Source organism: Ctenopharyngodon idella, chromosome 8 (genome assembly GCF_019924925.1).
Source record: "Ctenopharyngodon idella isolate HZGC_01 chromosome 8, HZGC01, whole genome shotgun sequence".
Classification (NCBI taxonomy): Eukaryota; Metazoa; Chordata; class Actinopteri; order Cypriniformes; family Xenocyprididae; genus Ctenopharyngodon; species Ctenopharyngodon idella.
This window is the reverse complement of record NC_067227.1, coordinates 24,263,532-24,291,498: the sequence shown is the minus strand read 5'-3', so window position 1 is coordinate 24,291,498 and position 27,967 is coordinate 24,263,532. Positions and strand designations below refer to the sequence as shown.

The window sequence follows — 27,967 nt, the reverse complement described above, 5'->3', positions numbered from 1 at the left end:
GATATTTACACTTATTTGAGTTCACTTTCAGCTGTGGGATGGAAAGTAATTGTATGTTCCACAGCAATATTTTGGCATGGAGTGATGCAATTTAGCTGTGAGGAAGGAAAAGACAGATCAAAGTGAATGAGTTAGTGATCAGAGTCAGATGTTTTAAAAGTATGATATACTTTTGCCAGGAAATCTACTTCCTTTCAAATTCATGTCTATTTACAAGATGTGAGATGCTTGTGTTGCAATATACGCTTGATTGGTGAAAAAACAACTTTAATATTTTCATGTTTACGTTTGTGTTATCAGTCCAGTTCTACTATGCTGTAAGCATATCTCAAATTCCAGGGATGTGTGCAATACAGCATCAAAACTCACAATCCCACAGCCAATCCAACTATGAGACCCTGAGTGAGCGCTGGGGTTCAGGTCAGTTCCACAACTGTGGTCCCAGGCAGAACAAAGATCAGAGATACTCTGACTAAGAGTTCACCTCAGGGCTTTGGCAGTGGCTAGATAACATGCTAAGAGGTTCAGCCAGAGGGCCCAGAAGGCCTATTCAAGGCATTTTTATGTGCTCAGCTTTTAATGTGTGCCATATTAAGTCTTTACAGGAAAAAGGCTTAATTATTTAGGCCTTCAATATATGGGATCATGTGGGTCATCAACTGCTTCAATCTGTTTTTGCAGGTTTTCAATTAAACCTTCTGTGTTGCATCAATAGAGAACCATGTAGACATTGTTTTTGTATTGACTTCAAACATGATTAATGATCAAGCAAACATCTTGTAACGTGAGTTATAATATTAATCAACTAATGTTATGAATGTTAAAGCCTACGCTTTGTCATGCATAATGTATAAATTAGGCTACTATTGTTCAGTCCAGTTTGTTGCTACAGGGCTGTGGTGTAACATTTGAAGTCAGTTGCATTTCTGAATGAAGAATTACACTCCTAAATAACAATGACTAACTGAGTATACACATGATAACATAATAGGATAGAAATACTACAGCAGATGTTCCATGTTAGGCTAATAATAAATGATCAAACAGAACATAGAAATCTTAAAGGGGACCCATTATGCTGTTTTCAAAAGTCTTGATTTTATTTTATTAGTGTTTCGGAAATGTCACGCTTCTTACCATTTGTGCATGCCTTGGGTGGGAATTATGTAAAAGAGGAATATTGTTCGGCTGCATCCGAAATCACATACTCTCTAGAGTAGGTACTTAATTTGATTAAGTAATTACTTCACAACCACTAAAAAAGTATGTAATATAGTACGAATGTAATCCGGATGTACTACATTCGCCATGATGTCATTATCATGTGTGACATTACACACTAAAAAAGTTGAAAATGATAATAGGATTCATAATAGGACCCCTTTAAGAGGCGGGTCGGCAATCTTATGGCATGCGGAAGGATAATCACAGAAGTGCACACCCCCAGTCGTGTGAACGGATTGTTGGACCTGGTTAAAATCTCACACTTTAATAGTATTTATAGCACCTAATTTAATAAAACATGCTGTGTTATTATGAGGAATGCTTACCTCAAAATATACGTGTGTATGCAAATTCAAGACTTTATTTAAATTAAATACCTCTTTAGCTATTGTTAGTCACGTGCCAGTGATTATCTTTATAGGCCATTGGTTGCCAATCCCATTCAGAGTAGATTCAATATCTGAAAAGCATTTCTTTTGACATTTTAGTAAGCTAAAGCAGGGCCATAATCACCATCATTGAGGACATCATTGATTTTCATCAATCATTTTGAATTGAAAATATGCTATTATCTTCATGATTCATGTACATCTTTACATAATTCATGTACATCAACTGAATTTGACTACATTTTTTTGCATTTGTTATATTAGACATATGAATAAGAGTGAATGTGTGCAAAAAAAAAAAAAAAGTATTATTTGAAAATAGTATACTTCATACCTGCAACAGACTTACCGTTCTCATTTCTTTTTCTTTATTTCCTTAAATCCTTTTTTTAATCCTTTAATTGTTTGATTCCTTTAAACCAGGGGTGTCCAAACCTGGTCCTGGAGGGCCACTGTCCTGCAGAGTTCAGCTCTAATCAGAATTAAACACATCTTCCAGGCAGTTGTGTTGAGGCAAAATGGAGCTAAACTCTGCAGGAAAGTGGCCCTCCAGGACAGACTTTGGACACACCTGCTTTAAATAAACCAATAATTGCTTATTGGTTTATTTAAATAAACTGTTTGGTTGCCAACATTCTTCAAACTATCTTCTTTTGTGTTCCTCAGACAAAAATAAGTCATACAAGTCATAATCTCTATTATAATTCATTTAATCATGATTTAAATAAGAACAAGTAAGGACAGTTTTAATGCTATACTGTCAATGTGACATTGTGAGAGATAAAGTAATTGCAAACAATTGTATAAAATGAGCTAGAGAGAACAGGGACATAGATCTTGGTTTAAATTGGTGAGGGGAGCAGCAAACAAGATATCTTTCATATAATATTGATTGACAATATTGAGAATTTGTTGATCTATAACCCTGGAGTAAGGCATTTGTCTTATAAATACACTTCTGTGTTTATACTTCTGTAATCACATACAAAAACAACATAAAACTAAGAAAAAGAAGCAGAATTATGAAAATAATATTAAGTTTGTTAAGAATGGCAGCCAAAAAGCTTATCATATAAGACAAAATAAATACTAAACGCATGCATTTTTAAATATAAAACCTAATGAAAATTTGTTTACACTAGATAAAATCATACCGGGGTCACAGAAAGAAAAATCTCTTTTTACATGCATTATCAAAGAATGGGATCTGTATCATTCCAGCTGACCACTGCATTTCGCCATCTGTAAAACATATTTGAAGCATTCATATCGCCACATTTGTATTTCACAATATCAAAATGACATGTTATAGAAAATATTTTGATAAACAACACTGATAGACCTCTAAGCACTGATGAAATAAGAGACTTACTTGGTTCTGATGCAGAGCTCCAGTGGAGGAATGAGATCACTGTCTGCGTTGTCACTCTGAGCAGCCTCTGCAGCACAATGTGGATCTGTCCAGAGACACAGAATACAGAAGACCTTTTAATACTGACTTATTATAAATCCTAATTATGAAGCAAGTGTGCAAAGGTTGTGTTTATTTTGTTGTTCTCAAATACTACGGATAATACAATCAGTGTTTGTTTTGTGTGTGTGTGACCCAAAGGAGAAGACTTACAGACTGTTAATCTAATTGGTTCCTGCTGGTTGGCCAGCCCATCATAATAGTACAAGTCGAACTCTTCCTCTTTGCAGTGATCGGTTGCCAGGTCTTCAGAGGGACAAAAGAGCACGCTGAAATGGCTCTCACTGCACACAACCCATATTGGAAACTTAGGAGTTTTCAGGTGAGATCCAACCTTTAAAAAGAGAGAAATCGGGATATAGCAAACTTGGATATAATATCTAAGTCTATGTTAGAGTGTTTAAAGCCTTCTTACCTTACATATATTATAGTGCTCAAATAAAGACAGCAGCCCAATGTTACAACGTGCTTTGATTCCCTTAAGAAGTGTAAAATTTCCATTTCCAGAATCAAGCTTCATTTCATCATCAAAGACGTTTGAAACTGCCCGTCCACAAAGCAAAAGATTTACCAATTCCTTATGAAAAATGAAAGGGAAATTATAAGACTTAATGACTTAATCATATCAGAACACTGTTCACACTGAAGCTATACAAAAAACAGCCAATATAATTATTTTATTCAAATGGTGACACCGAGTCATTGTTTTTAGTAGGAGCACAATAAAACATGCTCTCTTTTGTGTATTGTATTTGATGTTTAGATAAGGACTGCAAAGTGTTAATACGGCAAACCTGTGTGCAGTAGCCATGAGCTCCAATCAAAGTGGAGGTTGGCACATCCATATCACTTTGTATACTAAAACACAAAGTACCAATTTATTAGCTCAGTGAATATATGAACATAAACAGTCTGTACTGAGTGGAGGTGGAAACTCACGTTGCAATAGTTCTGGAAAGAATGGCAGAGATGGTAAGTAGAATACAGCCAAAGGGACCAGACTCAAACTAAAAGGAAGCAAGAAAATTGCTACTAATTACCATCGTCAATGACATAAGGAGCTATTAAACAGGTGATGTTTGCCTTAAATGGTTCAAGACTATCAATGGATGTGCTCAGATACAAACATTGCTTATAACTTGAGCAAATTTAATTATAAATAAATATAAAACTAAAATATAATAAATAAATATTATAAACAACTATTATACATATTATAAAAAATAATAACAACAATATATAAATAATACATAATACTGTACATAATAATAAATATAAAATAATATTTGTTAAACATTTTTAGAAAATATATATTCTACAAAGAATAGAAATCAGGTATACAGGATGTGTCAGAAGGTATTTAAGCACAGACTTACCTGTCTCACATGCTTCTCAAGAACTAAAGTGAGATCATCTAAGGTCTCAACAGTGACGTATGTTATCTATGTGTAATATAAAAAAGAATTAACAAAAGAGAAATATGTAGTCATCAAAAGAAGTAATTAGTAGGTAATTTAAGGGACAAAGACAACTTACCATTTCTAGACTACTGTCTGATTTGTAGCGTCCGATCGGGGTGAAAAGACTTCTTCCTGTGTTTCTGTAGGGGCAGATACTTTATTACAGTTACAAAATGAACAATAATTTTGTAAATATAAGTGATAATTCTAAATGTGTGACACTTACATTGCAACTGTGGCTCTCTTCATATTCCCAGCTCTCCACAGGATGTCAGCCAAAGCCAGAGATAGACATTTTGTCCTCAAAACGTTTGATACCTCCAGTCTCCTGGTGATATTTAACAAATTAAGTTTAAGACAACTGATTGAGACATAACCTATAACCCAAAATATTCACTAGTAAAAAAAAAAAATCAAAAGGAAAAATGATACCATAATGATTGAATGGTTTTAAAATACTAAAGGTAAAAAATAATATCTGATCTTATTTGACAGAAAAATTAGCAAAAATATGACTTATGCTTGGTACACACTCATCCAATGAGTCACTGCTCGATTCTTCAAACAGAAGCTTCTGTAAAACACAAGCCTGAACTGCTGCAAGGACACCACAGGGTCCTCCCTGATAAAACAATCCCAGAACATCTCATGACGCAAAAGTTTACACATTAAAACTACAGTAAATCATGAGGTTGTCTGAAATACTGTACCTTCTTTTGTACAATCCCATACTTCAAACCTGGAGTATCTGAAAAGGTAAAATTCTGTTGTTTCCACTCCTCAGTGAAACAAGCCATAGGAGAACCAAAGATGATCTCCTTCAGAGCCTGAGGTAGAAATGAAAACAGCAATATCATATCAGACTGGGCTGACATCACATAGATTATGGTTCTAGGAAGTTGAAATAATAATATACTTACAGTGGCAGTCATCTGGTCCATGGGAGTCTTGTCCAAACTCAGTTTTGGCATGGGTGTTCTAGAAACATCACACAAGCTCTCCTCATTCTCTATGTCATCTGTAAGATTGAAAAAGATTTAGAAGGAATTTCAAAACAATAGCATTTTTATTAACAAGTTATTTTAAAGCAAAGGATTTAAAAAATGTAGGGTTAGGTAAACAAATATTCAAAGTGGACAACTATACAAACATTTAATGTGGACAAAATAGCACTTGAGTTATATTAAAGCAATACAATAGATGCTAGTGTATTCTTCAGTTGACTTGGCTATGATACAAAATGTAATCTGCTGAAGATTTGAGGTGCACTACCCAAAACCATTTCCAACACATGGAGTCCATCCAGTTTTGGGCTGGGTGCCGAATTCTTTCTGGAGAGGAAACAATAAAAGTTAATAATCACATATTTGACATATTGCAGCTGTGAATAAATACCAACAGTCTCTTTTTACCATCCTAAATTGGAGCTTCTTAGAGACATATTGTCTAATGCATATTCTTGTATTTTATTCATAATAAATTAATGCATACATTCAAGGCCGTGGCTAGAAATTCTGAGCCCCTTTTTAAATATAAAATTCAGTTTAGGTTGTGGGTCCCCCTGGACCTGTGTGGCCCTAGAATCGTTCCCAGCTTTCACCTCACTAGTTATGGTCCTCTCTATGTTTCTGGGATTCAACTGGTATTACTGTTTTAGCCACTCAAAAATAAAGATTTTGACATTTTTAAATAAATGAAAGTCAAGATAAAATATTAAGAGTAGGTTTCTCAGACACAGGTTAAGTAACTGCACTTTCAACAGTAAAAAAAAAAAAAAAAAAAAATCTAGATCAGTATTTTATCCGTATCTTGTTTTCCAGTCCAAATATCTAAAACATACATTTAAAGGGTTAGTTCACCCAAAAATTAAAAAGTACTAAAGACATCGTTAAAATAGTCAATGTGACTACAGTGGTTCGACCGTAATGTTATGAAGCACAGCATCACGCATGGATCGTGGTGCTCACGTGAACAACGTCAGCCAATACTGAGCTGGCGTTCTTACGTAAACACGGAAGCGCTGAACTGCATTCACAGCGTCAAATGAGTACGAGTCTGACAGGGTAGAGAAGAAATTGTTGAATAAAGTCGTTATTTTTGTTTTGTTTCTGCGCACAAAAAGTATTCTTGTCGCTTCATAACATTAAGGTTGAACCACTGTAGTCGCATTGACTATTTTAACGATGTCTTTACTACCTTTCTGGACCTGAAATGACGGTAATTACATTGCTTTCTATTGAGGATAAAAAAAACTTCTTGGATTTCATTGAAAATATCTTAATTTGTGTTCCGAAGATGAATGACGGTCTTACGGGTTTGGAACGACATGAGGGTGAGTAATTAATGACAGAAATTTCATTTTTCGGTGAACTAACGCTTTAAGGTTCTTGATAAGCAAAATGACATACATTTTTTAGAAAACAATTGAAATTAAGTGAGTTTTTGCTTTAAATAAGAAAAAATATCTGACAGTGGGGTAAGAAAAACAATCATGTTTTCCCCTTGAATTAAAGGGATAGTTCACCCAAAAATGAAAATTTTGTCATTACTTGCTCACCCTCAAGTTATTCCAAACCTGTATGAGTTTCTTTCTTCAGCTGAACACAAAAGATGATATTTTAAAGAATGTTGGTAACCAGACAGTTGACGGCACCCATTGACTTCCATAGTAGGAAAAAAAAAATACTATGGAAGTCAATGGGTGCCGTCAATTGTCCAAATTTTGGGTGAACTGTCCCTTTAAGGTTATCTTTCCTATTCCATTGGAAGATGTTTTTATGCATAAACTCACTTAATTCTGATAGATTTTTCAGAACACAAGAATTAATATCTTAAGTAATATTGCTTATCAAGTAAATGTATTTAGATATTTGTACTGGAAAATCCTGCTCCGTCTCAGGCTAATTCTAATCAGTGCCTGGAAAAACAACAGATTGAAACAAACTCACAAGCGATGCTTGACTTCCGACATCCTCTCATGTCCATTGTGGTCTATGATTCCTTTATGTAAATTAGAAAACATGTTGCTCTCCTCTTCAAGAGCGGCTGATGGTTTAGACTTTGTATTTGTAGTATTGAGGCCACTTGTCCAGTTTGCCGATTCTCTAAAATCCTCTGCTGTTGCTGTAACAGATGAAGGCGCTTTTCGGGCTGGACGTTTTCTGTTACTCTCCTACAGAAAATTAAATCCTTGTCAATGCAATGCTGTAATGGAGGAGTAATGTGGAATCAAATCTTAGTAAAAATTAATAAAATAAACATGTAACATTATTAATCACTGGATTTTAATTTTTAATAGATTCATTTTAGTTTAATGAATCACCATTCATTACCTGCAACGAGCTGGCAATGGGACCCGCCATAATGCCTCGTCTTATCCTGCTGCTTCTGTTTTTCTGGCTATCAGTGTCTAGGATCTTTTTCTCAGAGAAAAATCCCTCTTTTGATGACACTGTTAGGGGATCATGGCTAGATGACAAACAGTACACACTTCTCTCACTCTCCGGGTGAACAGCAAAGCTCTTTTTTCGTGTCTTCTCAGAAGATGTTTGGGAAGGCGCAATAAGCTGTGACACAGTGCTGCTTTCAGATAACCTGTGAAAAAGGTGAATGTTTATTCCTCTCAACAGATCTTGAAAGTCTCAAACAAATGAATATACTGGATTTTTGTAAGCTAAATCAATAAATAAATACCTTGGACTGTCACACCACAGACTTTCGATACAACCTTGATCTCTTTTAACACTCATGTCTATGGAAGAGCTGGACATGGTTTGTTCCAGGGGATGTGCTTGATTGTCACCATGATGGTGTAGTTTGGTTTTGTCACCTTCACTCATTCTGTCCTTCACAATAATCTCCAACATTGACTTTAAAGGACATTCTTCAGCCTAAATACAAATGCATTTTATGACCTCTGCTTTTCCAACATTCTTGATATTTTATAAAATACAGTTGTTTTTCACTTTGATACCTTATTCTGTTTGTAAAGGCCCTCAAGGTGAAGCATTCTGCGCAGATCTGATCTGTTATTAATGCTTGAATTAGTTCGTGGAAGCTCCTCATCCATGCACGCTATCGTTTTCTTCAGGCCCTGTAAGTACATTTCATCATCCAAATAGAGCAATCTCTGAGAGAATACAGAGAAAAGCTATCTTTAAAGCACCTTAAACATACAGTATGTATATCACACCTGGTAAACATGTTTAAAAATCTCTTACATGCTGCTTTGAGTGGTACAGGATAGTTAGCTTTTGTATCAAAGTACCATGTTTACATTTCTTCCAAGAAAATGATCCGTCACCCACCTTTCGACTGAGATATTCCCGTACTAGAGACGCGGACACTTCCTGCACATCTTTGCCCATCATGTATCACAATAACACAGCTGTAATAAATATGGGACTGAGATAGCAAGTTGGCTAGTTCGGTGTAAACAGCCCCAAACTTCACACACCTTGAATACTGTTGGTCGACATACGACATATTTTCATCTACACACCGTTAACGCATTTTCAGCATGGTATTTAAGGTTTAGTGATTTGTTTGGGGGGGGGAAATGAGGTAAGGATAGTTCCAGAGGCTTGCTACTAGCTAGCGGTCTAGCTTTTCTCCTTGTTGCTATAGTTACCACTAGAACGTTGTTGATAGAGCGTGCGGTTCTTCTGAGTGCGTGGATTAATGACACAGCTGCGCCTCCCTGCGGATGCAACATGTATTACTTTGTTTAAGTTTGCAAAGAAGGAAATATTTTTGAAGCTTTAAAGTGACGGCACAAATGAGTGCAGTATTGCTGTAAGGTTGGAAAGTATCCTGCTCTTTTGACAGGTGGGTAGAAGACTACGGTTTTATGTTAATACGTTTGAATAATAAACCATCAAGATACCTCTATCTTAGTGTTTACTGTTCTATGTAATCAGAATAGCTCTGAAGGGAAGCTATTCTGGGAAGCTGTGTCAGACATGGCCTGAAGTTTGTGAAAATACACCGAAAATGTTTAGCATAACTGTCTCCATTGAGTATGAAGTCTTGTTTGTTGACAGAAAATCAAATATTTGTCCATATTTGAGCTGGTTGAGGAGAAGAGTGGTCTGTTATGAGAACCGCAAATGATTTGCCACTGACACTTTTCATAATACAGTAAACTTTGTCTATTGCAAAATGTCACTTGAACCAGAGCCTTTCTATTTTTATTTTAATATCTATTTCTATTTTGTCTGTTATTTTGTCATTTAGGCATGTACAGCCTGTAAGCCTTTTAAAGACTTTTTAAACTATTTTCTAAAATATTTTTGTCAAGCTGTCTTGAGAACATTGATTTTGTGCTTAAAAACTACAGTATGATTTTCGTCGTTTTTCACTTCCTTTTAATTATACATTCAAATTCAATTTAGGAAAGGTTTCATACCAATTTGCATTAAAGGGGACCCATTATGCCCCTTTTCACAAGATGTCTCTGGTGTCCCCAGAATGTGTCTGTGAAGTTTCAGCTCAAAATACCCCACAGATCAATTATTATAGCTTGTCAAATTTGCCCCATTTGGGTGTGAGCAAAAACACGCCGTTTTTTGTGTGTGTCCCTTTAAATGCAAATGAGCTGCTGCTCCGTCAGTAATGGTGTTCAGCCTCAACTGATGCGACGTCAGTTACGCTTTTTTCGTAAGTTGAATACGGAAGGCGGTCTTGCGAAAGCTAGATGTTTCACTTTATAAACATGTTAAATATGGATATTTTTCTTACACAAACGCATCGCTTTGCTTCAGAAGGCCTTTATTTAACCCCCGGAGCCGTGTGGAGTACGTTTATGATGGATGGATGCACTTTCTTGAGCTTCAAATTCGTTGGCCGTTCACTGCTATTATAAAGCTGGATATTTATTAATATAACAATGATTGTGTTCATCAGAAAGTCATATACACCTAGGATGGCTTGAGGGTGAGTAAATCTTGTGGTAATTTTCATTTTAAAGTGAACTAATCTTTTAAAAATTTGAAATCATAACCAAGAACCCCTTTAAATCAAAGAATGGCATTATAGGCAATTACTCTATTCTACATGAAACTGTAATCAGATGAATCCACCAGGCCAGTCTCCTAAAATGTAAATAAAGTATTAGTTTATAAAAACAGCCAACAACACATCAGTTTCATTAATTTTATTATAATTTTATACATTACACAAATATTCTGCCTAAAACCTAAAATCACCTCTTGCTAACCTACATACACTGTCCATACATTTCATTTACTCACTACACTTTAACATAGAAACATCTGGGGATATGAAAGCTTCATGTGTACATTTTTAGTCAAAACTTTCAATACTCAGATCACAAAGTGAAAAAAAAAACCCATCTGAGCCTGAACAGAGGTGCTTATAGGAATTTAACAAAGAGAAAATGCAACCACAGCCCCTTTTACAGATACTGAATCAAACTCTCAAGTAACGTCTCATTCATTCAGTGACATGGGTATGAAATCCTTCCTCAGTGTCATAGTGGGTATATGTTGAACTAAAATGTATTTAATTAACTAGATTTCTTTTTCATCTACGCTATGTATTTATTCTAGAAGATCATGGGAACGGTATCTGTGTTTTGGCACAAATTCATCCCAGAAATGGAGGTTTTTTGTTTTGTTAACTGTGAGTGCAGCATCTAATGTAAACAACAGATTGCACTTCATCATTGAGTGTATCTTCAGGAGGAATGGAAGAAAAAAAAATACCGCTCCTTCCTCCTCGGTTTTTGGCCCTACCGTGAGAAATGAACTTTCATAAAGGAAAAAAAATAAAAGTCTGGGAAAGTTCCAGAGAAGGAGAGCATCAGTAATCCTCAGCTGGAAAGAGAAAGACAAGGAGACAGAGAGACACAGTTTGATTAACAAGAAGAAGAAGAACCGAGTGGAAGTGGAGCGTGCGATCCATTTGAGTTTAGTGACGCCATAAGAAATCTCAGCATGCAGGTGGTTAGTAGAGACAGGAGGCGGCTTACTTTCAATTGTGAGAATGCAGGTGCTGGCGGCAGTGCCTCGGCTGTTGACGGCTTTGCACATGTACTCTCCTTCGTCCTCGGGGAAAGTTTCCGGCAGGTACAGGCAGTAGGTCTCGCCTCTCTCGATGTACTGATAGTCTTCAGAGTCTGGCAGCAGCTCACCCTCAAACCACCAGGTGACCTCTGGTTTGGGTTCTCCCGTGATCTTCACTGTGAACCGCACAGGCTCTGCGTCAACCACCGACTGGTTTTTCAGGGGCTTTTTAAACCACGGAGCGCCTGACCTGGCATGGTCCTCTTCATCCTCGTAGGCGGCGGAGCCATTAATGATGCTACCCTCTTCCTCCTCCTCTTCTTCCCTTTTCTGACAAGACACATGACAAAGTGTTTCACACTCGGAAAAAAACAACAGAAATCACACGCATGCAGCTCTGTCATGCATTAGTGTTGACATCAGATCCAGGCATTTCCGCCATTTAGCTCTTAAACAAAGCAGCCCAGGAGAGGTTTACTTTTTGGAGAGCAGCATCAATCTCCTGTTGTTCAAATTGCATCCTCTGTAATTTCTGCTCTTCGATCTTCCTCTTCTGCTCCTCTTCTCTGGCCTTCGCCATTTGTTCGAACCGTGCTCGCATGTCCACTTTCTGTCTGAACGGGACGTCCTCTGCTTTAGTTGGAGTTGTTTTGTCCTCATCTTCATCCTGTGGAAGAAATGAGCAAAATTCTCCATTTCAAAGTTCTTTAGCTGGAATGAAAAATTAGAAATTGCCTCGTTCTTTCACCTCCTGACAGCGCTCTGCCTCTCTCTCCTTGATTTTCTCATCAATTTCTTTCCTTCTTGCTCGTTCCTCCTCGATCTTCTTCTGGATTTCCTCCTCTGTGAGCTGCTTGATCTTCTCAAACTTGGATTTCAGGCTTTTGGCCTGGATGGAGCCAGTCCGCTTCAGCTTTGTTAGCTCCTCGTACTCTGTGCTCACCACCTCAGAGCTTTCATTGATCTCATCCTGAATCAAACCCACAAAACATGTAAATAAGTGAACATGTGATGAAATTGGAAATTGAATGATCATTTTAGTGGCATGTGAAGCTGACCTCGCCCATCTCTTGTCGCATCTGTTCAAACTCTTTCTTCTCCATCTCCATTTTCTGGCGTCTGGCCTCCGCCTTGCGCTTCCGCTCTGCCTCCTCTTTCATCTTCAGCATCTCCTCAAAGTTGATTTCTAGTTTCCCTGGGTGCATTGCTTCCTGTGACTCTGTCCGCACCAGAGTTCCATCATCATCCTGCACCTGTCACAAAAATGGGATACGCACATCTCAATTGATTTTAATTACTTATGGACATAGATTTTTATACGTCTTGTGCAAGTCTTGTGTTTTTCTTTGAATTTAATCCAAATCCCAAAGGTAGTTGAATTGGAATAAGTAATAGGAAATGAAGTGTCCTTCTTCCCTAATTGGTCTGTCTGTTTCAACTAAAATCTAAATGGCACACAGCCCTGTTACTCCAACAGACAAAATCAGTTAACATCAAAACAATGCCAAGTGTAAAAAGAGCTATATATTATCACACAGTTTGTGACTTGTTATGTATGTTATTTTGCTGTGCTTCACATAGGCAGCCATGTTTGAACAGTGTTAAGATCTGGACCCCCTAATTCAGTTTTGTACTAGTACGTAAAGGATTAGTTCACTTCAGAATTAAAATTCAGAAAAAAAAATTAAGGTTTTTGAGGTAAACATTCCAGGATTTTTCTCCATATAGTGGACTTCAACAGTTACCAATGGGTTGAAGGTCCAAATTGCAGTTTCAGTGCAGCTTCAAAGGGCTCTACACGATCCCAGCCGAAGGAATAAGGGTCTTATCAGTCATTTTCAAAAAAAAAAAAAAAACGTGTATATACTTTTTAACCACAAGTGCTTGTCTTGCACTAGCTCTGCTATGCTCCACGCATTACATAATCACGTTGGAAAGGTCACGTGTGATATAGGCGAAAGTACTGTGGTAGGGCGAAAAACTCCATCTCATTTTCTCCTCCAACTTCAAAATCATCCGACATTGTTGTTTTGGGGGGGGGTTTTTTGTGTAAAGGCCATTTGACTTAGTCTTTGCACATTCGTGATTACATAATTCATGGTGCATTGCAGAGCTAGTGCAAGACGAGCATTTGTAGTTGAAAAGTATGTATTTTTTATTTTTTAAGAAAATGACTGGTCGTTTCACTAGATTAGCACCTTATTCCTCGGCTGAGATCGTGTAGAGCCCTTTGTAGCGATATTGAAACTGCAATTTGGACCTTCAAACCCATTGGTAACTGTTAAAGTCCACTATATGGAGAAAAATCCTGGAATGTTTTCCTCAAAAATCTTAATTTCTTTTCGACTGAAGAAAGAAAGACCTGGATGACATGGGGGTGAGTAAATTATCAGGAAAATTTAAATTCTGAAGTGAACTAATTCTTTAAAACATTAGAATATTCCTATTTACTACACTGCAAAGAATCATATATTGATAACTTTTTTTCTTATTTACCCATAAAAATTTTAAATATCTTTTAAAGAAAACAGATTTGTTTGAGAAGCAAAAGTATACGAGATATTCAAAGGTGTCATATCATAAGGAATCAAATTTTTCTTTTTAAAGGAACACTCCACTTTTTTTGAAAATAGGCTCATTTTCCAATTCCCCTAGAGTTAAACATTTGAGTTTTACCGTTTTCGAATCCATTCAGCCGATCTCCGGGTCTGGCGGTACCACTTTTAGCATAGCTTAGCATAGTTCATTGAATCTGATTAGACCGTTAGCATCTCGTTAAAAAATGACCAAAGAGTTTCAATATTTGTCCTATTTAAAACTTGACTCTTCTGTAGTTACATCGTGTACTAAGACCGACAGAAAATGAAAAGTTGTGATTTTCTAGGCCGATATGGCTAGGAACTATACTCTCATTCCGGCGTAATAATCAAGGAACTTTGCTTCCGTACCATGGCTGCAGCAGGCGCAATGATATTATGCAGCGCCTGTGACCCCCTGCTTGCACAGGGAGCGTGCCTTGCAACCATGGAGACATTTGTGAGAGACGCTGCGTAATATCATTGCGCCTGCTGCAGCCATGGTACGGCAGCAAAGTTCCTTGATCATTACGCCGGAATGACAGTATAGTTCCTAGTCATATCGGCCTAGAAAATCGCAACTTTTAATTTTCCTTCGGTCTTAGTACACGATGTAACTACAGAAGAGTCAAGTTTTAAATAGGAAAAATATTGAAACTCTTTGGTCATTTTTTAACGAGATGCTAACGGTCTAATCAGATTCAATGAACTATGCTAAGCTAAAAGTGGTACCGCCAGACCCGGAGATCGGCTGAATGGATTTGAAAATGGTAAAACTCAACTGTTTAACTCTAGGGGAGTTGGAAAATGAGCCTATTTTCAAAAAAAGTGGAGTGTTCCTTTAAGCTTTTGATATAAAACAGTTTATTGTAGTATAAAAACATGCAATAACATTCATAAGTCAACATTTTAACCCAAAATGTTCTTTAGCCCAAAAAGACAAGCTGCAATTTATTCTAAAACCTGAAGTATTAACATTAAACATACACTTGACTAATACTGTGAAACTCGAGGGGAAAAATACCTAAATTGAAATGAATTATATGTATATGACAACCCTTTAAAGGTGCAATATGTAAGATTTTTGCAGTAAAATATTCAAAAACCACTAGGCCAGTGTTATATATTTTGTTCACTTGAGTACTTACAATATCCCAAATGTTTCCAACTATTTGTAAATTGTGAGAAAATTGCAATTTTAACCAAGGCTCCGGGACGTGTGAGGAGTCGCCTGTCAATTGTGTCATACCCGCGTTACCCTGGGTTTCCGGTTTTATTTTGTAGAAACCATGGAAACACCAAAGACGCTTTAATATATTACACGTTTTAATAGACAAGAGAACAACTGTTTTGATATATTTATAGACCGAAAACTAATTGTTGTTATATAGCTCAACACGTTTAGTCTTATTGTTTAAATCTAATTTTCTTGATTTTTTTTTATTATTTTTTTTGCAAGTACCATGCTTTACCATGCCTCAGAGAAAAACACTATTTTGTGAAGTAGCTAACACAGCATAATCAGATGCAGCTTTATTTTTAGTAACAGTAATACAGCATTTTCTCCATCATACAATACGTTTTAAAATTAATTGCATGCCATTTATCAACACAAGCCATCCAGCATTTAATATGATATTCTAAAATTGATCTAGCTTACTGCAGAGTGTCTCAAACAAGTGCCTCACAGCAGCCGCCGAGCGAACGCACAGAGTAACGTCATAACATCATTTTCAACACACTCAAATGTATCTAATATGATAAACAGAGCTGCGTTACCTCATACTCATGACCAGAAAAGCGGAAGCGGCGCTGCTCGTTCAGCTCCAACAACACTCGGTCCTGCTCTGCTTCATACTACAATAACGTTAATAATCGCATCCATGAACATGATTTCTTCCCGAGTCTTATCCCTATTTTTTTTGCACCGTCTGTTGAGGTGAAGACCACATGTCCCAATATTCCGCGCTCAAACTTGGCGTAATCAAGCTACGCCTTTGTTTTGAATAGGCCTCTAGCGACCTCTAGCGGATAGAAATCCTACATGCTGCACCTTTAAGACTTGTTTTCTGAGAAAATTGTTTTCTTGGATATATGTTTATTTTTGTCTAGCTTCACTGAATGTACATTATTTTATTTCTTGATTTCGAAAAGTTTTTTTTTTGTAATCAATCATTGTGGCAATGCTTCGCTTTAGCAGGGTAGCGGTTTCTGTTTAAAAAAAGTTTCTTACTTCTTTATCTTCATATCCAGTCAAATTATCCTGATCCAGTCCAGGGCTCTTAAAGACACAATTTGAAAAGCATAACAGACAAGCATTGCAGCATGTATACCATTTGAGCACACTGGAGATTTGGACATGTTGTATTTACATTTGCAACTGAATTAATTGTTTTAGATTGAATTAGAGACCTTTAAAGTAGGCCAATGTATTGAAATTGACACTGGTTAACAGTTGTTAGCTGAGTGACAACATGTGCTCAGATGATATAAATATAATGAGCAGATTGCATTACAATTAACATGCAGCATGAAGTATGTTTATGCTATATTATTAATAACCAGAACAGCAGTTAAGTAGTTTTCTGAATATATCGCATTAATGGACTTTTTGTTGTTGTTGTTTAAGATGTACTTTTGCTGGTCACATCAATTAGTGCAGGCAAACACATGCTGTTCATGTGCAAATACAGTATGTTGCATCTCATGCACGGACCTACCATGTTCTTGCGAGCTTCTGCGAAAAGTTTTTTCTCCTCTTCCAGGCGTCGCTTGGCCTCCTCTTCTTTCTTTTTCTGCTCCTCTTCACGTCTCTGTCTTTCCAGATCCTCAAAGCTGATGGCCAGCTTCCCGGGTTTGGCCCCGTCTGAGTTTATCATGGCCAGAAGGATTTCATCGTCACTATTTACAACCTGCAAGTGAATAGATTAGGTTTGGGGAAAACGAGTTAGTCAGCAGTTAAAGTTTGATCTGACATCCAGCTGACATGTTCAACTGTGGCAAGTCCGAAAACCCTTATCTCTGTCTGATTTTAGATCGTAGGCATTATATTTCAAGATATAAGTCATAAACTATGACCTTTTGTAACAATAGTGAGCATTTTATGTGTATTAAATATTGTGTAATGCCTCCCTAACAAAGTATCAGAAGTTCACACTGTGATATATAGTACTATCACAGAATATCATGGTTACTATAGTACATAAAAAAACAAACAAACATGATTTTCACAAGCATACAAACTGACCATGCTCTTTCTGGCCTCGGCAAAGGCCTTTCTCTCTTCTTCGATGCGTCTCTTCCTTTCTTCCTCCACTCTCTTTTGTTCCTCTTCCAGCCTCTGTCTTTCCAGCTCTTCAAAGCTGAGTCGAAGTTTACCAGGTCTGAATTCTTCCTTCTCTCCTTGTGTATCTTGAGTGTCCTCATCATCCAGGGCCTGTCATAAAGAGTACATTATCACTCATACATTATTCGTGTTTGGAGACTTTTGGGCACTTAAGTCACACTAAAAAATTTTATTGCATTAAAGACAAAATATTGAACCAAGTTGCATCTGCAAACAAATGTTGCTAGAGCTTTCTTCAGAACTAACTAAACTTTTCTGAGCTACTTTTTCTTATTTTTAACCAACTTGTCTTGAGGGTGTGATTTGATTTGACTTGAGGGGAATCATGTGTCTTGAGGCCATTTTTTATGGATATATTAAGTAGTTTCTCCTTAAGTTCACATGGGGTCCTTGCAAAATAACCTCCAGTGTAGCTCACTATATTATCTATAAATATGTTGCACAAAATTTTACAACCAGAACATATCCTAGAATGTTTTTTCTTCATTTTGAATAATATATTTATTGTTTCATATTTTGTAACCTAACAAACTTAATGTTTTGATTGAAAAGCGTACATATACTATATTTTTTAAAATAACATTGTTTAAAATGCCATGTTTTTATATTTTATTTCTATACTGCAAATACTGTTTATGCATGCATTTTTAATTCACGCTTAAATTTCCATATAGTAAAAAATGTGTTTACTGTATGGATATGTGAAAGAATATATCTACTGGTTGTTGAAAATATACCCACCATGCCCAGCTTGGCCTCTTCAAAAGCTTTTTTTTCTTCTTCCAGTCTGCGACGGGCTTCCTCCTCTGCCTGTTTTCTTTGCTGCTCCTGTCGCTCTTTTTCCTGTTCTTCAAAGGTCAGACGTAGTTTACCAGGGGTCATCTGCTCCTTCTCTTTGGGTTGAGACTCTACATCGTCCAACTTTTTTAAAGAAATTTTTTTTGTTGTCAATATATTTCCAAAATTAACAAAACTTTTTTTTTCTTTTACAGATTATATGTGACCCTGGTCACATATAAATTTGTTGAAATTGAGATTTATACATCATCTGAAAGAGGAATAAATAAGCTTAGGATAGGACAATATTTGGCCAAGATGCAACTATTTGAAAATCTGGAATCTGAGGGTTGCAAAAAAATCAAAATATTGAGAAATTCGCCTTTAAAGGTGTCCAAATGAAGTCCTTAGCAACGCATATATTTACGGTTGGAAATTCACAAAATATCTTCGTGGAACATGATCTTTACTTAATAACCTAATGATTTTTGGCATAAAAGAAAAATTGATAATTTTGACCCATACAATGTATTTTTGGCTATTGCTACAAATATACCCGTGCTACTTATGACTGCTTTTGTTGTCCAGGGACACATATTGATCTTTAAAAGCAGAATCTTCACCTGTTCAACCATGGAGCGACGCTTGGCCTCTCGGAAGGACAGCCGGTTCTCATCGTATCTCTTCTTCTTCTCCTCCTCAGTTCGCTTCTTTAGTTCCTCTTCTCGGCTCTTCTCCATGTCCTCAAAATTGATCTTGATCTTTCCTGGATGTTTCTGTGATTTTGCAGGCACTACTCGTACCAAAAGGCTGTCATCACCTTCCTGTGATGAAGAAGTGAAGACGTTACCCAAACAGATTAAATAGCAGTTTTAACATTGGAATTATAAAGGTATGATGAAATGTTAACTTCCTGTTTTTTATTTTAAAAAATCAGAAACAAATGTGAGGTCTAATCTAAAGCAATAACAAATTGTTTTTTAAATTTATACTGCTTTGTCTTGCAACATTTCTGCAGTCATGGACAAGCATCCAGACAAGTTTCAGATAAGGCTTGACAGCAAAAAAAACCACATTCTTCTGGCACAGTTGCCTTCATTTGTGTCATACTAGGCAGAGATATGAGACAGCTAATTCAGTCAGAGAGCACGGCCTACAAGTGCTGTGGGAAACAGTTGCCAGTCACATGTTGTCCATGCTTGTTAACTCTGGCTCCAGAAAGTGTGGCATTTTCCTAAATTTAACACCCAGTGCTATGTTGTATATGAACTGTTATGTCTTTGTAAGGGACAGTGGGCCATTTGGCCATCATTGCACATATTTCACAAATAATTTTGCAATTTTTATATTATACACTGCCGTTCAAGAATTTGGGGACGCCAAGTATTTTATTATTTTATTTTATTTTATTTATTTTATTACAATTTAGAATCATTGTTTTCAATTATAAAATAATTTATTCCTGTAATGAAAAGGCTGAATTTTCAGCAGCCCTACAAATTATATAAGTTATTACTTATATCCCTCCTGAATAAAAGTATTACTTCCTCTATCTATCTATCTAAAATACAGTATATAAAACACAATATTTATATTAAATGTATATATTTAAACAATTAAAATAAATATATATAATTAGATATTATATATTTATGTATTATAATTATTACTATATAATTATTTAATTCAACTTATGGTTTATGAATCCACTGTATTAATAATGTTTAACTTTGGTTGGTGAAGGAATGTCTTACCTTGCCTGTCACTATTATTGCAATGTAGCACATTGCTCTATACTATCAATCCATTCCATGATTTGATTTCACTTACATATATTGCTAGGTTTTAAAATAGTACTTTAGATTATATCAGAGGATTACCTGAGTGATTACATATACTTTGCTGGAGATTTTCTAATAGTAGACCTGATAAAGCAGCCGACTGCCAAGTCGCATTAAAAGCACCCTTCTAGTGCCTGCGGCCACAGTCTGTTATCATGACACACTGACTCACCTCCTCAGCTTTCTTGGCCAGCTCTTTCTGAATCTTGGCCTTCTCTATGGCCTCCTGTGCAGCTCGCTTCTTTCTCTCCTCTTCTGTTCTTTTCCTCTCCTCCTCCTGCCTCTGTTTCTCCATCTCTGCAAACTTCCCCTTCACGCTGCCTGTGAATGGACAGAAAGCCGACAGTTGGCGTCTATAACAGGATTAAAGTGCTGTTACAATGATTACGTTGGTTCAGTCCAAAAAATCAAATATAAAAATCCCTCCATTTGTCTCATTTTGCCCTACCTGTAATTTTGGGAACATATGATTTTTCTTTCTTCGTCGGCTTCACCTCTTCCTCTTCATCACTAGAGGCGAGGAGTTCCTTTATCTGTGAAGGATCCGACAGTTGTTGTGAGGTTAGGCGTTTTATCCAGGATCAGAAACCATGCTGGTCGTAGCAAGCCAAGCAGACCTTAATCCTTGTAAGACAGGCACATATGACCTACAGGGGCGGATGCTGATTGGGCCGTCAATTGTGACATGGGCAGGGGATCAGTAGAGTGTGCATGCAGCAAGCAGGCATCACAGATACTGGGGTGTTTTACTGATTAAAAGCTTTTTTGTAAGAAGGTTTGTGTATATCCTTTTAAATACCTGGAATCGGGTATTGATGCATGCCTAATCTTACGCAAACACTGAGTACCCAGCAAGCAGTATCTTTATTAACCTCAAGACAAAATCTTCTACTATGCGTTGTTAGTGTCAAAGAGATGAGGCAGTGCAGTCAGTGGATGAAGTGACACAACAAGGTGCTGATGGGCAGGTTTCTCTACTGACCATTTGCTTCCTGCGACTGTACTCTCTCTCTTTAACGTACTGCTCTCTGCGTTTCTTTTGCTCTTCCTCACTTCTCTTTTGGTTTCTCTCTTCTCTAGCTTTCTGCATGGCCTCAAACTTATTCTTCACATCTTCTTTCCCCAACTTGGGAACATAACTTCTCTGTATAGGCTTAGATGTTTTAAGCAGTTTCTTCAGAAGAAAGAGAAAATGAGGTATGAGAGATTGTTAGTAAAAGAGAAATGGGAAATTTGTTAATTAGTTTTATATTTTCTTTTGCAGAGAGTAATGATTATATGATTACAAATTACATAAAACATTATAGTTGGTTATTTTTCCATTTTATAAATGATCATGTTATATATACAGCTTATATCTATTTCCATAATTATGTATAATTATGTTTTTCTAAATGTGTGTGTGTATGTATGTCTGTATATATATATATATATATATATATATATATATATATATATATATATGTGTGTGTACTTATGAGCAGAACTGTATATATGTATGTTAATTAATGAAATTTGTATTTCATATCACAATTATTTTAAAATATTTATTTACTTATGTATATTATTATAACTCCATCATACTATACCTCTTGTTTTAGTGCCACATCTGATATATTTGTCATATTTGTATTATGTGATGCATCAGCCTCTTCATCGTTTTCCTCATTCGTTTTTGGAACCCTCTCTCTTTTTCTCGCCCTGCCGGTGGTCTTTGTCTCCTGTTTGGGGTCTTCCTCCTCTGGTAACTTGGTCTTCTTTGGTTCTTCTGCGGCACTGTTCATTTCCACCTCTTCAGTCATGCAACTCGTGTCATGTGTTTCCTCTTTATGGTTTTCATCATTGATTGTGTTCTCTGTATCATTAGCATCAGCAATATCATTCAGGTCGTCTGTGTTTTTTAAATGTGTCATGTCTGTTGACACATCCGCCATGCTCATCACTTCAGTCATGTTGCTGTTTCTCAAACACACCGACAGGGCCTGTTGCAAGATACGTCAGATGAAGCTGACATTGGGAGAAAGACACAATGACCACAAGACTGCAGTGCAAAATAACTATATTTTTTTACATGGCTATTTTAGATTTTTAGTAACTGCAATTTTTATTAAAGTGCCCCTATTATGCTATTTTAAAGGTTCCTAATTTTGTTTTGGAGGTCCTCTACAGTAGGTTTACATCCATCCAAGGTCAAAAAACATTTTAATTTTCTTACAATACACATTGCACATCACCTCATTTTTCAAAGATTCTGAAAATGGTTTGTTCGAAGATTAAGTCTCTCTAAAACTCTCCTTTCCGCGAGCCTCCTCTGCTCTGATTGGTCAGACAGCCAAGTCTGTTGTGATTGGTCTACCGCTTACAGCACATATCAGAAACACCTATTACCATATCTGAATTTCAGCTCCAGAGGCTTCCTCAGTGCTTAATACACAGTGATATCAAGAGGAACGTTGGCATCAGTTTTTCCGTATCAATTCCAGAGTGAGTCCTCATCTTTTGAAGTGGATTTGCAATACCGAAAACAGCATCTTCTCAACATGTCAACAACACGAACCAGACTTCTCCAGGCCTCAACAACTGCAGTGTTTGAGGGCGGGTCACAGTAAACATTGTTCGTGGGCAGCCAGTGAAGACCATATGCTGACATTATGCAAATTTGTTACATTGTTACGTAGGTATGTAACAGGAATTGAGACAGGAATAGTGGCGGCTCATTTCGGCACTTCAAAATAGATTCTTTCTTTTAGGGGACAATAACTTTCTGTCATGACAACTCTCGGAGAGATGGGCATGGTAATGGATATGGCAATGTAATGTATTTGGTCTTGGCGGAATAGATCTGCTACGCTGCGGCTGCTGATTATTGCTGCTGCTGAGCAAGTACAGAGACTTGCTACTGCCAATACATTCACAGACATTGCTGTGAGCATGTAAGACATGCTGCTACTGCACATATAACAGTACATGAAATAAACCCTGTAGCAGATCTATACAGTTGGAGCTGGAGAAGGTGGAGGGTTTCTGAAAGTGCGCTGCAGACTGCTAACAGCAAACAATGCCAAGTATTTGAATGATTGAGCTGCAAGCTCATTGGCCGCTGATACCACAGCAACCAATCAGCTGCGCTATGTAGATAATGATTTGATCGCTACCAAATGAGTTAAGGACCTATGAGTCAGCACTATTTAGAGTTTCATGCCAGAACTTTGATCTTTGCAGACATTTTACATTCACAAACAGCTATTACAGCATGAAAGGTAATATTCGAGAAAACATAATGGGGCACTTTAATTATTATAACACAGATTTAAGATTTTTATAATTTATTTTGTTTTCTTTAAAAGGTAAAGAAATGTCTTGTAAGTGTTAGTTGGTGGCCTACAAAAGAACAGATGAGCTGAATGTGTGTGGGACCTCCACTTGGAGCCTTATGCAGGCCCTAATTTTAACCCCAGTCTGGGTTCAGCCATGTGATTGAGGCTATTTTTACCTGGAGATACAAGTCTAAGAAGAGGTCAGCACCCAGATGGCACACATGAGACCCTTGACTAAATGACTAAGTTCTAGATGTTTCTTTACATAAAATGTGTTGTGAAAGTAAATAATGAATGTATTTATTTAGTTGTTTATCTATTTATTCATTCATTTATTTATTTATGTGTGTGTTTTTTACACTATGTAGACCTACATTTTAAATTGTATCTTTGCATTTCACAGGTTCTGCATCTGACATACTTTATCCAAACTACAATAATCCCAGAAAAACTGCAACATTAAACCATGCAGCACAGAAAAACACAATTTTACGCATGACTCACGTGTAATTTTATATACCTGTAATGATCTAAATTTCAATGCATAGTCACTCTCCTTTGCTATTCATAATGACATAAACCCCTCACACAACTGGTGTTTTGGTGATTAGAACTCACACCTCACTTTTAGAAGATGACAAAGACAATATGGCCCCCCAAACAACGTCACCATTTGAAAGCATTGTTCCCGCCACATTTCCAATTTATGTATTAAAAAAATTTATATGAATTTATGCTGTCCACTAATCTTTATAATGTCTTTAATCTTAAATCCATTCCTCACAAAATATGTTAATACACTGTTAGACTGCTATCTTTATTAGATTTAATCATTACTGGTTTCAGAGTTGGATGCTGAGAATACATGTTTTCTTATCTATTTAATAGCATTTAGCTAAACACAAATATTCAAAAGAATAAAAGTGTCAAAAGAATATTTTAGTTCATTCAATAATGTGTTCAACATACTTGAATACATGTATTTTTATCCTCTGGCTAAACAATAGTTTATTAAAATTTCTCAGAAATTTTAGAATTTCCCACATAGGTTCTATAAAGATCTTTAGCTTTTTGTTTTTCTGTATAAAACCTTAAGTTTTCCCCATTAAACATTATATTCTCAGTGAGTAAAGTATATGAGGTCGACTATGTAATACAGGCCCTCATCCGCTTGTGGACTTGACGGTTGGAAATTTTTTGTCCTCCACATGCTTTGTTAAATTCTTAATACTTCATAAACGATAACTTAAAAATATCTTACCTTCTTTAGAGTGATATGCTCCCTTTGTTTTTCATAAGATTTTTTAAGTGTAGTTCACGTTGGCTTCGATAGTGCTAAAATCAAAACTAAATCCCCAAGCACAGGTTTAGCCTTCTCCTCCCGTGCGACTGAGAGTCAAATGAGCGCAGTCGGTTATCGGTGGGCGCTATCCATAAAAATATCCGTGCCCCTCTCCATCTACCGCATTCCACACGCGCCACCGGCTGACGGCCTCAGCTGTCGCTCCACATGTCTCCTTATCTCCGAGTCTGAGGGGCTTTAACACGACGACTTTATAATCGTTTTGTCACTATGATCGTTATATTCACTTTGTTAACGTCACGAATTGCCTGTAAGTTATTATTAAGTCATTTGTTTATTCATTTAGGCCTATGTATTTTTTTAAATGGCATAAACACTTTAAAAAAAAAAAAAAAAATCATGTTAAATTTATGTTTTCAGCGTTTAATGCATACTGGAAACGTTTTTTGTTTGTATATTTTACTAATGTACTAAATGTTGTTAATAGCATTAACAATTTTGTACCATATAGGTCTATAATAGCCTACCATAATTTTACAGGTGTTAAATTAGGTCACGTGATAAATTAACATTACATTGACATTAACAAACGCCCTATAATGTATGATAATGTGTAATGTATATAAAAAATAACATTTAAATAAAATATGATTAAATGTTATGCACCATGCTGGAACTTCTCTGCATATCTCTTTAAAAAGCCTAAATTGTAAGAAGACGTTTTTGTAAAAAACATTTTACCAATACTGTAAATTTATTGTTAAATGCAATAATCTACAGTAAAAATTACAGGTATTGTCTTTTTGGAAGATTTTTGCTGTAAATTATATGGTAATTCATAACATTTCCATTTCCATAGCAAAGAAAAATTTAATTTTACAGTATTTACCTTCCCTTTTTTTCCATCATTTAGCGTTCATTTTCCTTTGCAGTGTATTCCAGTCATCCACATTGGAGATGGGTTTTGTATATAGACGTTTTACGTAAGCACCTATCAGGTTTGTTTGTTTTCTTTAATATTTTCCACGCAAGCATCAGCTTGTTTACGTGGAAAGCTATTGTTAGCTGTTGGAGCCAGTAGGCTTTATCTTGAGGGTCTGTGGTTTGTCCAGTCAATTCTGACCCACTTATCACAGTCACATAGCCTAGAGGTGTGTGTGAAAACCCAGTTATCTCAATTGATCACAGAATTCAAGCATCACAGTGTATAACATACATAATTAATTATAGAAAGTAAGTAGAAAAATATAATATACTATGAACACATTTTGGGTGCAGTATGGACAGGAAGAGTGTGTGTGTGTGTGTGTGTGTGTGTGTGTGTGTGTGTGTGTGTGTGTGTGTGTGTGTGTGTGTGTGTGTGTGAATTTTTGGATGCTAAGTATTGTCCATTTTGATGTTATTAAAGGGATAGTTCACCAAAAATGAAAATTCTGTCATCATTTACTCACCCTTGTTGTTTCAAACCTGTGTGAGTTTCTTGAACACAAAAGAATATATTTTGAAGAATGTTGGAAACCAGACAGTTGATGCTAGCTAGCCATTGACTTCCATAGTATTTTTTTTTCCCTACTATGGAAGTCAATGGCTATCGTCAACTGTCTGGTTTCCAACATTCTTAAAAATATCTTCTTTTTAGTTCAACAGAAGAAAGCAGGGTTTGGAACAAGATAAAGGTGAGTAAATGATGACAGAAATTTCATTTTTGGGTGAACTAACCTTTTAAACGATTTAGTCAAGTCAAGTCACCTTTATTTATATAGCGCTTTTTACAATGCAGATTGTGTCAAAGCTTTACAGTGATACTGGTATATAATTTTGGTTGCACAGCAGCTCTTAAAGAAAATGGTGTCAATGCAGGCAGATGCAAAGCACTGTTGAATATCAAATGTCAAGTGTCCCCAACTAAGCAAGCCAAAGGCAACAGCGGCAAGGAACCCAAACTCCAACAGGTGACATCAGGTGGCAAACAGGTGGCAAATAGGTGTTAAAATGGAGAAAAAAACCTTGGGAGAAACTAGGCTTGGTCGGGGGGCCAGTTCTCCTCTGGTGAACAGTGCTTTGTTACGATTCAGGTAGCTATCATAAGATTTATTCAGCAAGTGTTCCACAAAATGAGCTGGAAACCCCCCTTAGCCTGAAGGACAGCACTGTCATCTGTAACTTGAGCTCATACCCAGCATGCATCTCTCTCCCTTCAGACTGCAACACCATTGGTAGCTACTGGAAGACTCATACTCAGGGTTAAAGGGGTTTAACCAGCAGCTTTGAGGAGCATCCAAATGCTTTAGAAGGAGGACGCTTGCGTGAGATGTTTGCAGTGTCGTGCAAGAGGCTGTCTCCTACCAGAAAACAAAAAGAATAGATAGACCATAGTTACTGTACAGTTCCAGCTCTATTTTATAAAGATATATGAACCTTTAAAAAAAACTGTTAGAACCTCTGAAAGTTAATTTTCTTCAAATTCAAAGGCTAAAGTGCTATGCCCACAGCTCTACTCTGGAAGACCAACAGGGGACAGCCTGAAATAGCGTCCCACCTGTGGGCAGAAATCAGAGCTATGGAGACAGCTAGCTTGCTAAAACTCACTGCTATTGAGCACCACTGAGAATGTGTTAATGTAGTTGTTTCTCTGATCTGAACATGGAGATTTAAGCAGACTGCATTCTACTTTTTTGAAGTGTTTTTTTTTTTTTTTTTTTTTCCATTTATTTCATTATTTTCATTCATTCATGTCATTTTTTTATTTTGCCCATTTTGGTACTGTTTGTTCAGGTGAGATTCACAACAATTAAAGACTTTAAGATGGAGAAAAGGCTTGTTAAACACTGCAATAGAGGTGGTATAAATAGCTTATTACTTCAAGTGTGGCGAACGGTGCTACAGTAAGACTTCTCTGTACAGGTGGAGCGGAGGCAGTCTGGCACTTCCTCAACTTGTGACCCGTGACACTTATTGGCCAGCTGCCCTTTGAAATGGATTGTTATGGTGGAAATGAGAACAGATCCAGCAGCAGTAAAAAGAAGCAACGTTTTTCATTTGTTTACACTGAATCAAAACCTTGATTAACATTCACTGTTCAAATTTTGGGAATGATTTTAGTCTCCATTTATAGGCATTCCTTGTCTTTTGTGTGTGAAACTTTGGCGGGAACTTTGATCTGTCCATCGGTTGCTGATTAGATGGGGGCAAATCTGAATGTGAGATTGTAAATAGGGGCGGGGTTTAGGCAGACAAA

The 27,967-nt window shown here is 36.6% G+C and overlaps 2 protein-coding genes across 8 annotated transcripts; both read right to left on the bottom strand.

Moving 5' to 3' along the window:
* Positions 1-2,307: 2,307 nt before the first annotated feature.
* mindy4 (MINDY lysine 48 deubiquitinase 4) lies at positions 2,308-9,243 on the bottom strand. Of its 2 annotated transcripts, none has more exons than XM_051904047.1 (18): positions 8,852-9,243; positions 8,518-8,637; positions 8,238-8,434; positions 7,877-8,138; positions 7,493-7,716; positions 5,817-5,875; positions 5,465-5,562; positions 5,255-5,371; positions 5,078-5,166; positions 4,771-4,872; positions 4,621-4,684; positions 4,461-4,526; positions 4,024-4,091; positions 3,879-3,942; positions 3,500-3,661; positions 3,238-3,418; positions 2,986-3,070; positions 2,308-2,855 (listed from the first exon to the last, which is right to left on the bottom strand). In XM_051904047.1, the coding sequence occupies exons 1-18, from the start codon at positions 8,912-8,914 to the stop codon at positions 2,807-2,809; spliced, it is 2,070 nt and encodes a 689-aa protein (XP_051760007.1). In that variant the 5' UTR covers positions 8,915-9,243; the 3' UTR covers positions 2,308-2,806. The 2 variants fall into 2 exon arrangements, with proteins under 2 accessions (XP_051760007.1, XP_051760006.1); XM_051904046.1 differs by having other exon boundaries at positions 8,518-8,673; positions 8,852-9,242.
* A 1,440-nt stretch (positions 9,244-10,683) lies between these two features.
* nexn (nexilin (F actin binding protein)) lies at positions 10,684-25,783 on the bottom strand. Of its 6 annotated transcripts, none has more exons than XM_051904041.1 (15): positions 25,619-25,783; positions 21,699-22,116; positions 21,092-21,283; positions 20,558-20,642; positions 20,282-20,430; positions 18,892-19,092; positions 18,233-18,412; positions 17,393-17,581; positions 16,866-17,057; positions 16,379-16,426; positions 12,628-12,822; positions 12,318-12,539; positions 12,048-12,236; positions 11,536-11,899; positions 10,684-11,380 (listed from the first exon to the last, which is right to left on the bottom strand). In XM_051904041.1, the coding sequence occupies exons 2-15, from the start codon at positions 22,059-22,061 to the stop codon at positions 11,367-11,369; spliced, it is 2,583 nt and encodes an 860-aa protein (XP_051760001.1). In that variant the 5' UTR covers positions 22,062-22,116; positions 25,619-25,783; the 3' UTR covers positions 10,684-11,366. The 6 variants fall into 6 exon arrangements, with proteins under 6 accessions (XP_051760001.1, XP_051760002.1, XP_051759999.1 ...); XM_051904042.1 differs by having other exon boundaries at positions 21,699-22,091; positions 25,619-25,774; XM_051904039.1 differs by lacking the exon at positions 25,619-25,783 and adding an exon at positions 24,688-24,894.
* Between the last annotated feature and the right edge of the window lie 2,184 nt (positions 25,784-27,967).

Bases quoted from the DNA above. Each gene is read 5' to 3' on its own strand.
- mindy4 (XM_051904046.1), bottom strand. From the start codon at position 8,914: ATGATGGGCAAAGATGTGCAGGAAGTGTCCGCGTCTCTAGTACGGGAA. The intron at 8,435-8,517 runs GTATCAAAGTGA...ATTTGTATTTAG, and splicing joins GCCTTTACAAACAGAATAAG to GCTGAAGAATGTCCTTTAAA. The intron at 4,527-4,620 runs GTAAGTTGTCTT...TATTACACATAG, and splicing joins CAGACAGTAGTCTAGAAATG to ATAACATACGTCACTGTTGA.
- nexn (XM_051904041.1), bottom strand. From the start codon at position 22,061: ATGACTGAAGTGATGAGCATGGCGGATGTGTCAACAGACATGACACAT. The intron at 16,427-16,865 runs GTAGGTCCGTGC...TGTGTCTTTAAG, and splicing joins CAGAAGCTCGCAAGAACATG to AGCCCTGGACTGGATCAGGA. The intron at 12,823-16,378 runs GTAAGAAACTTT...TTTTTGTGACAG, and splicing joins CTGGATATGAAGATAAAGAA to GTGCAGGATGATGATGGAAC.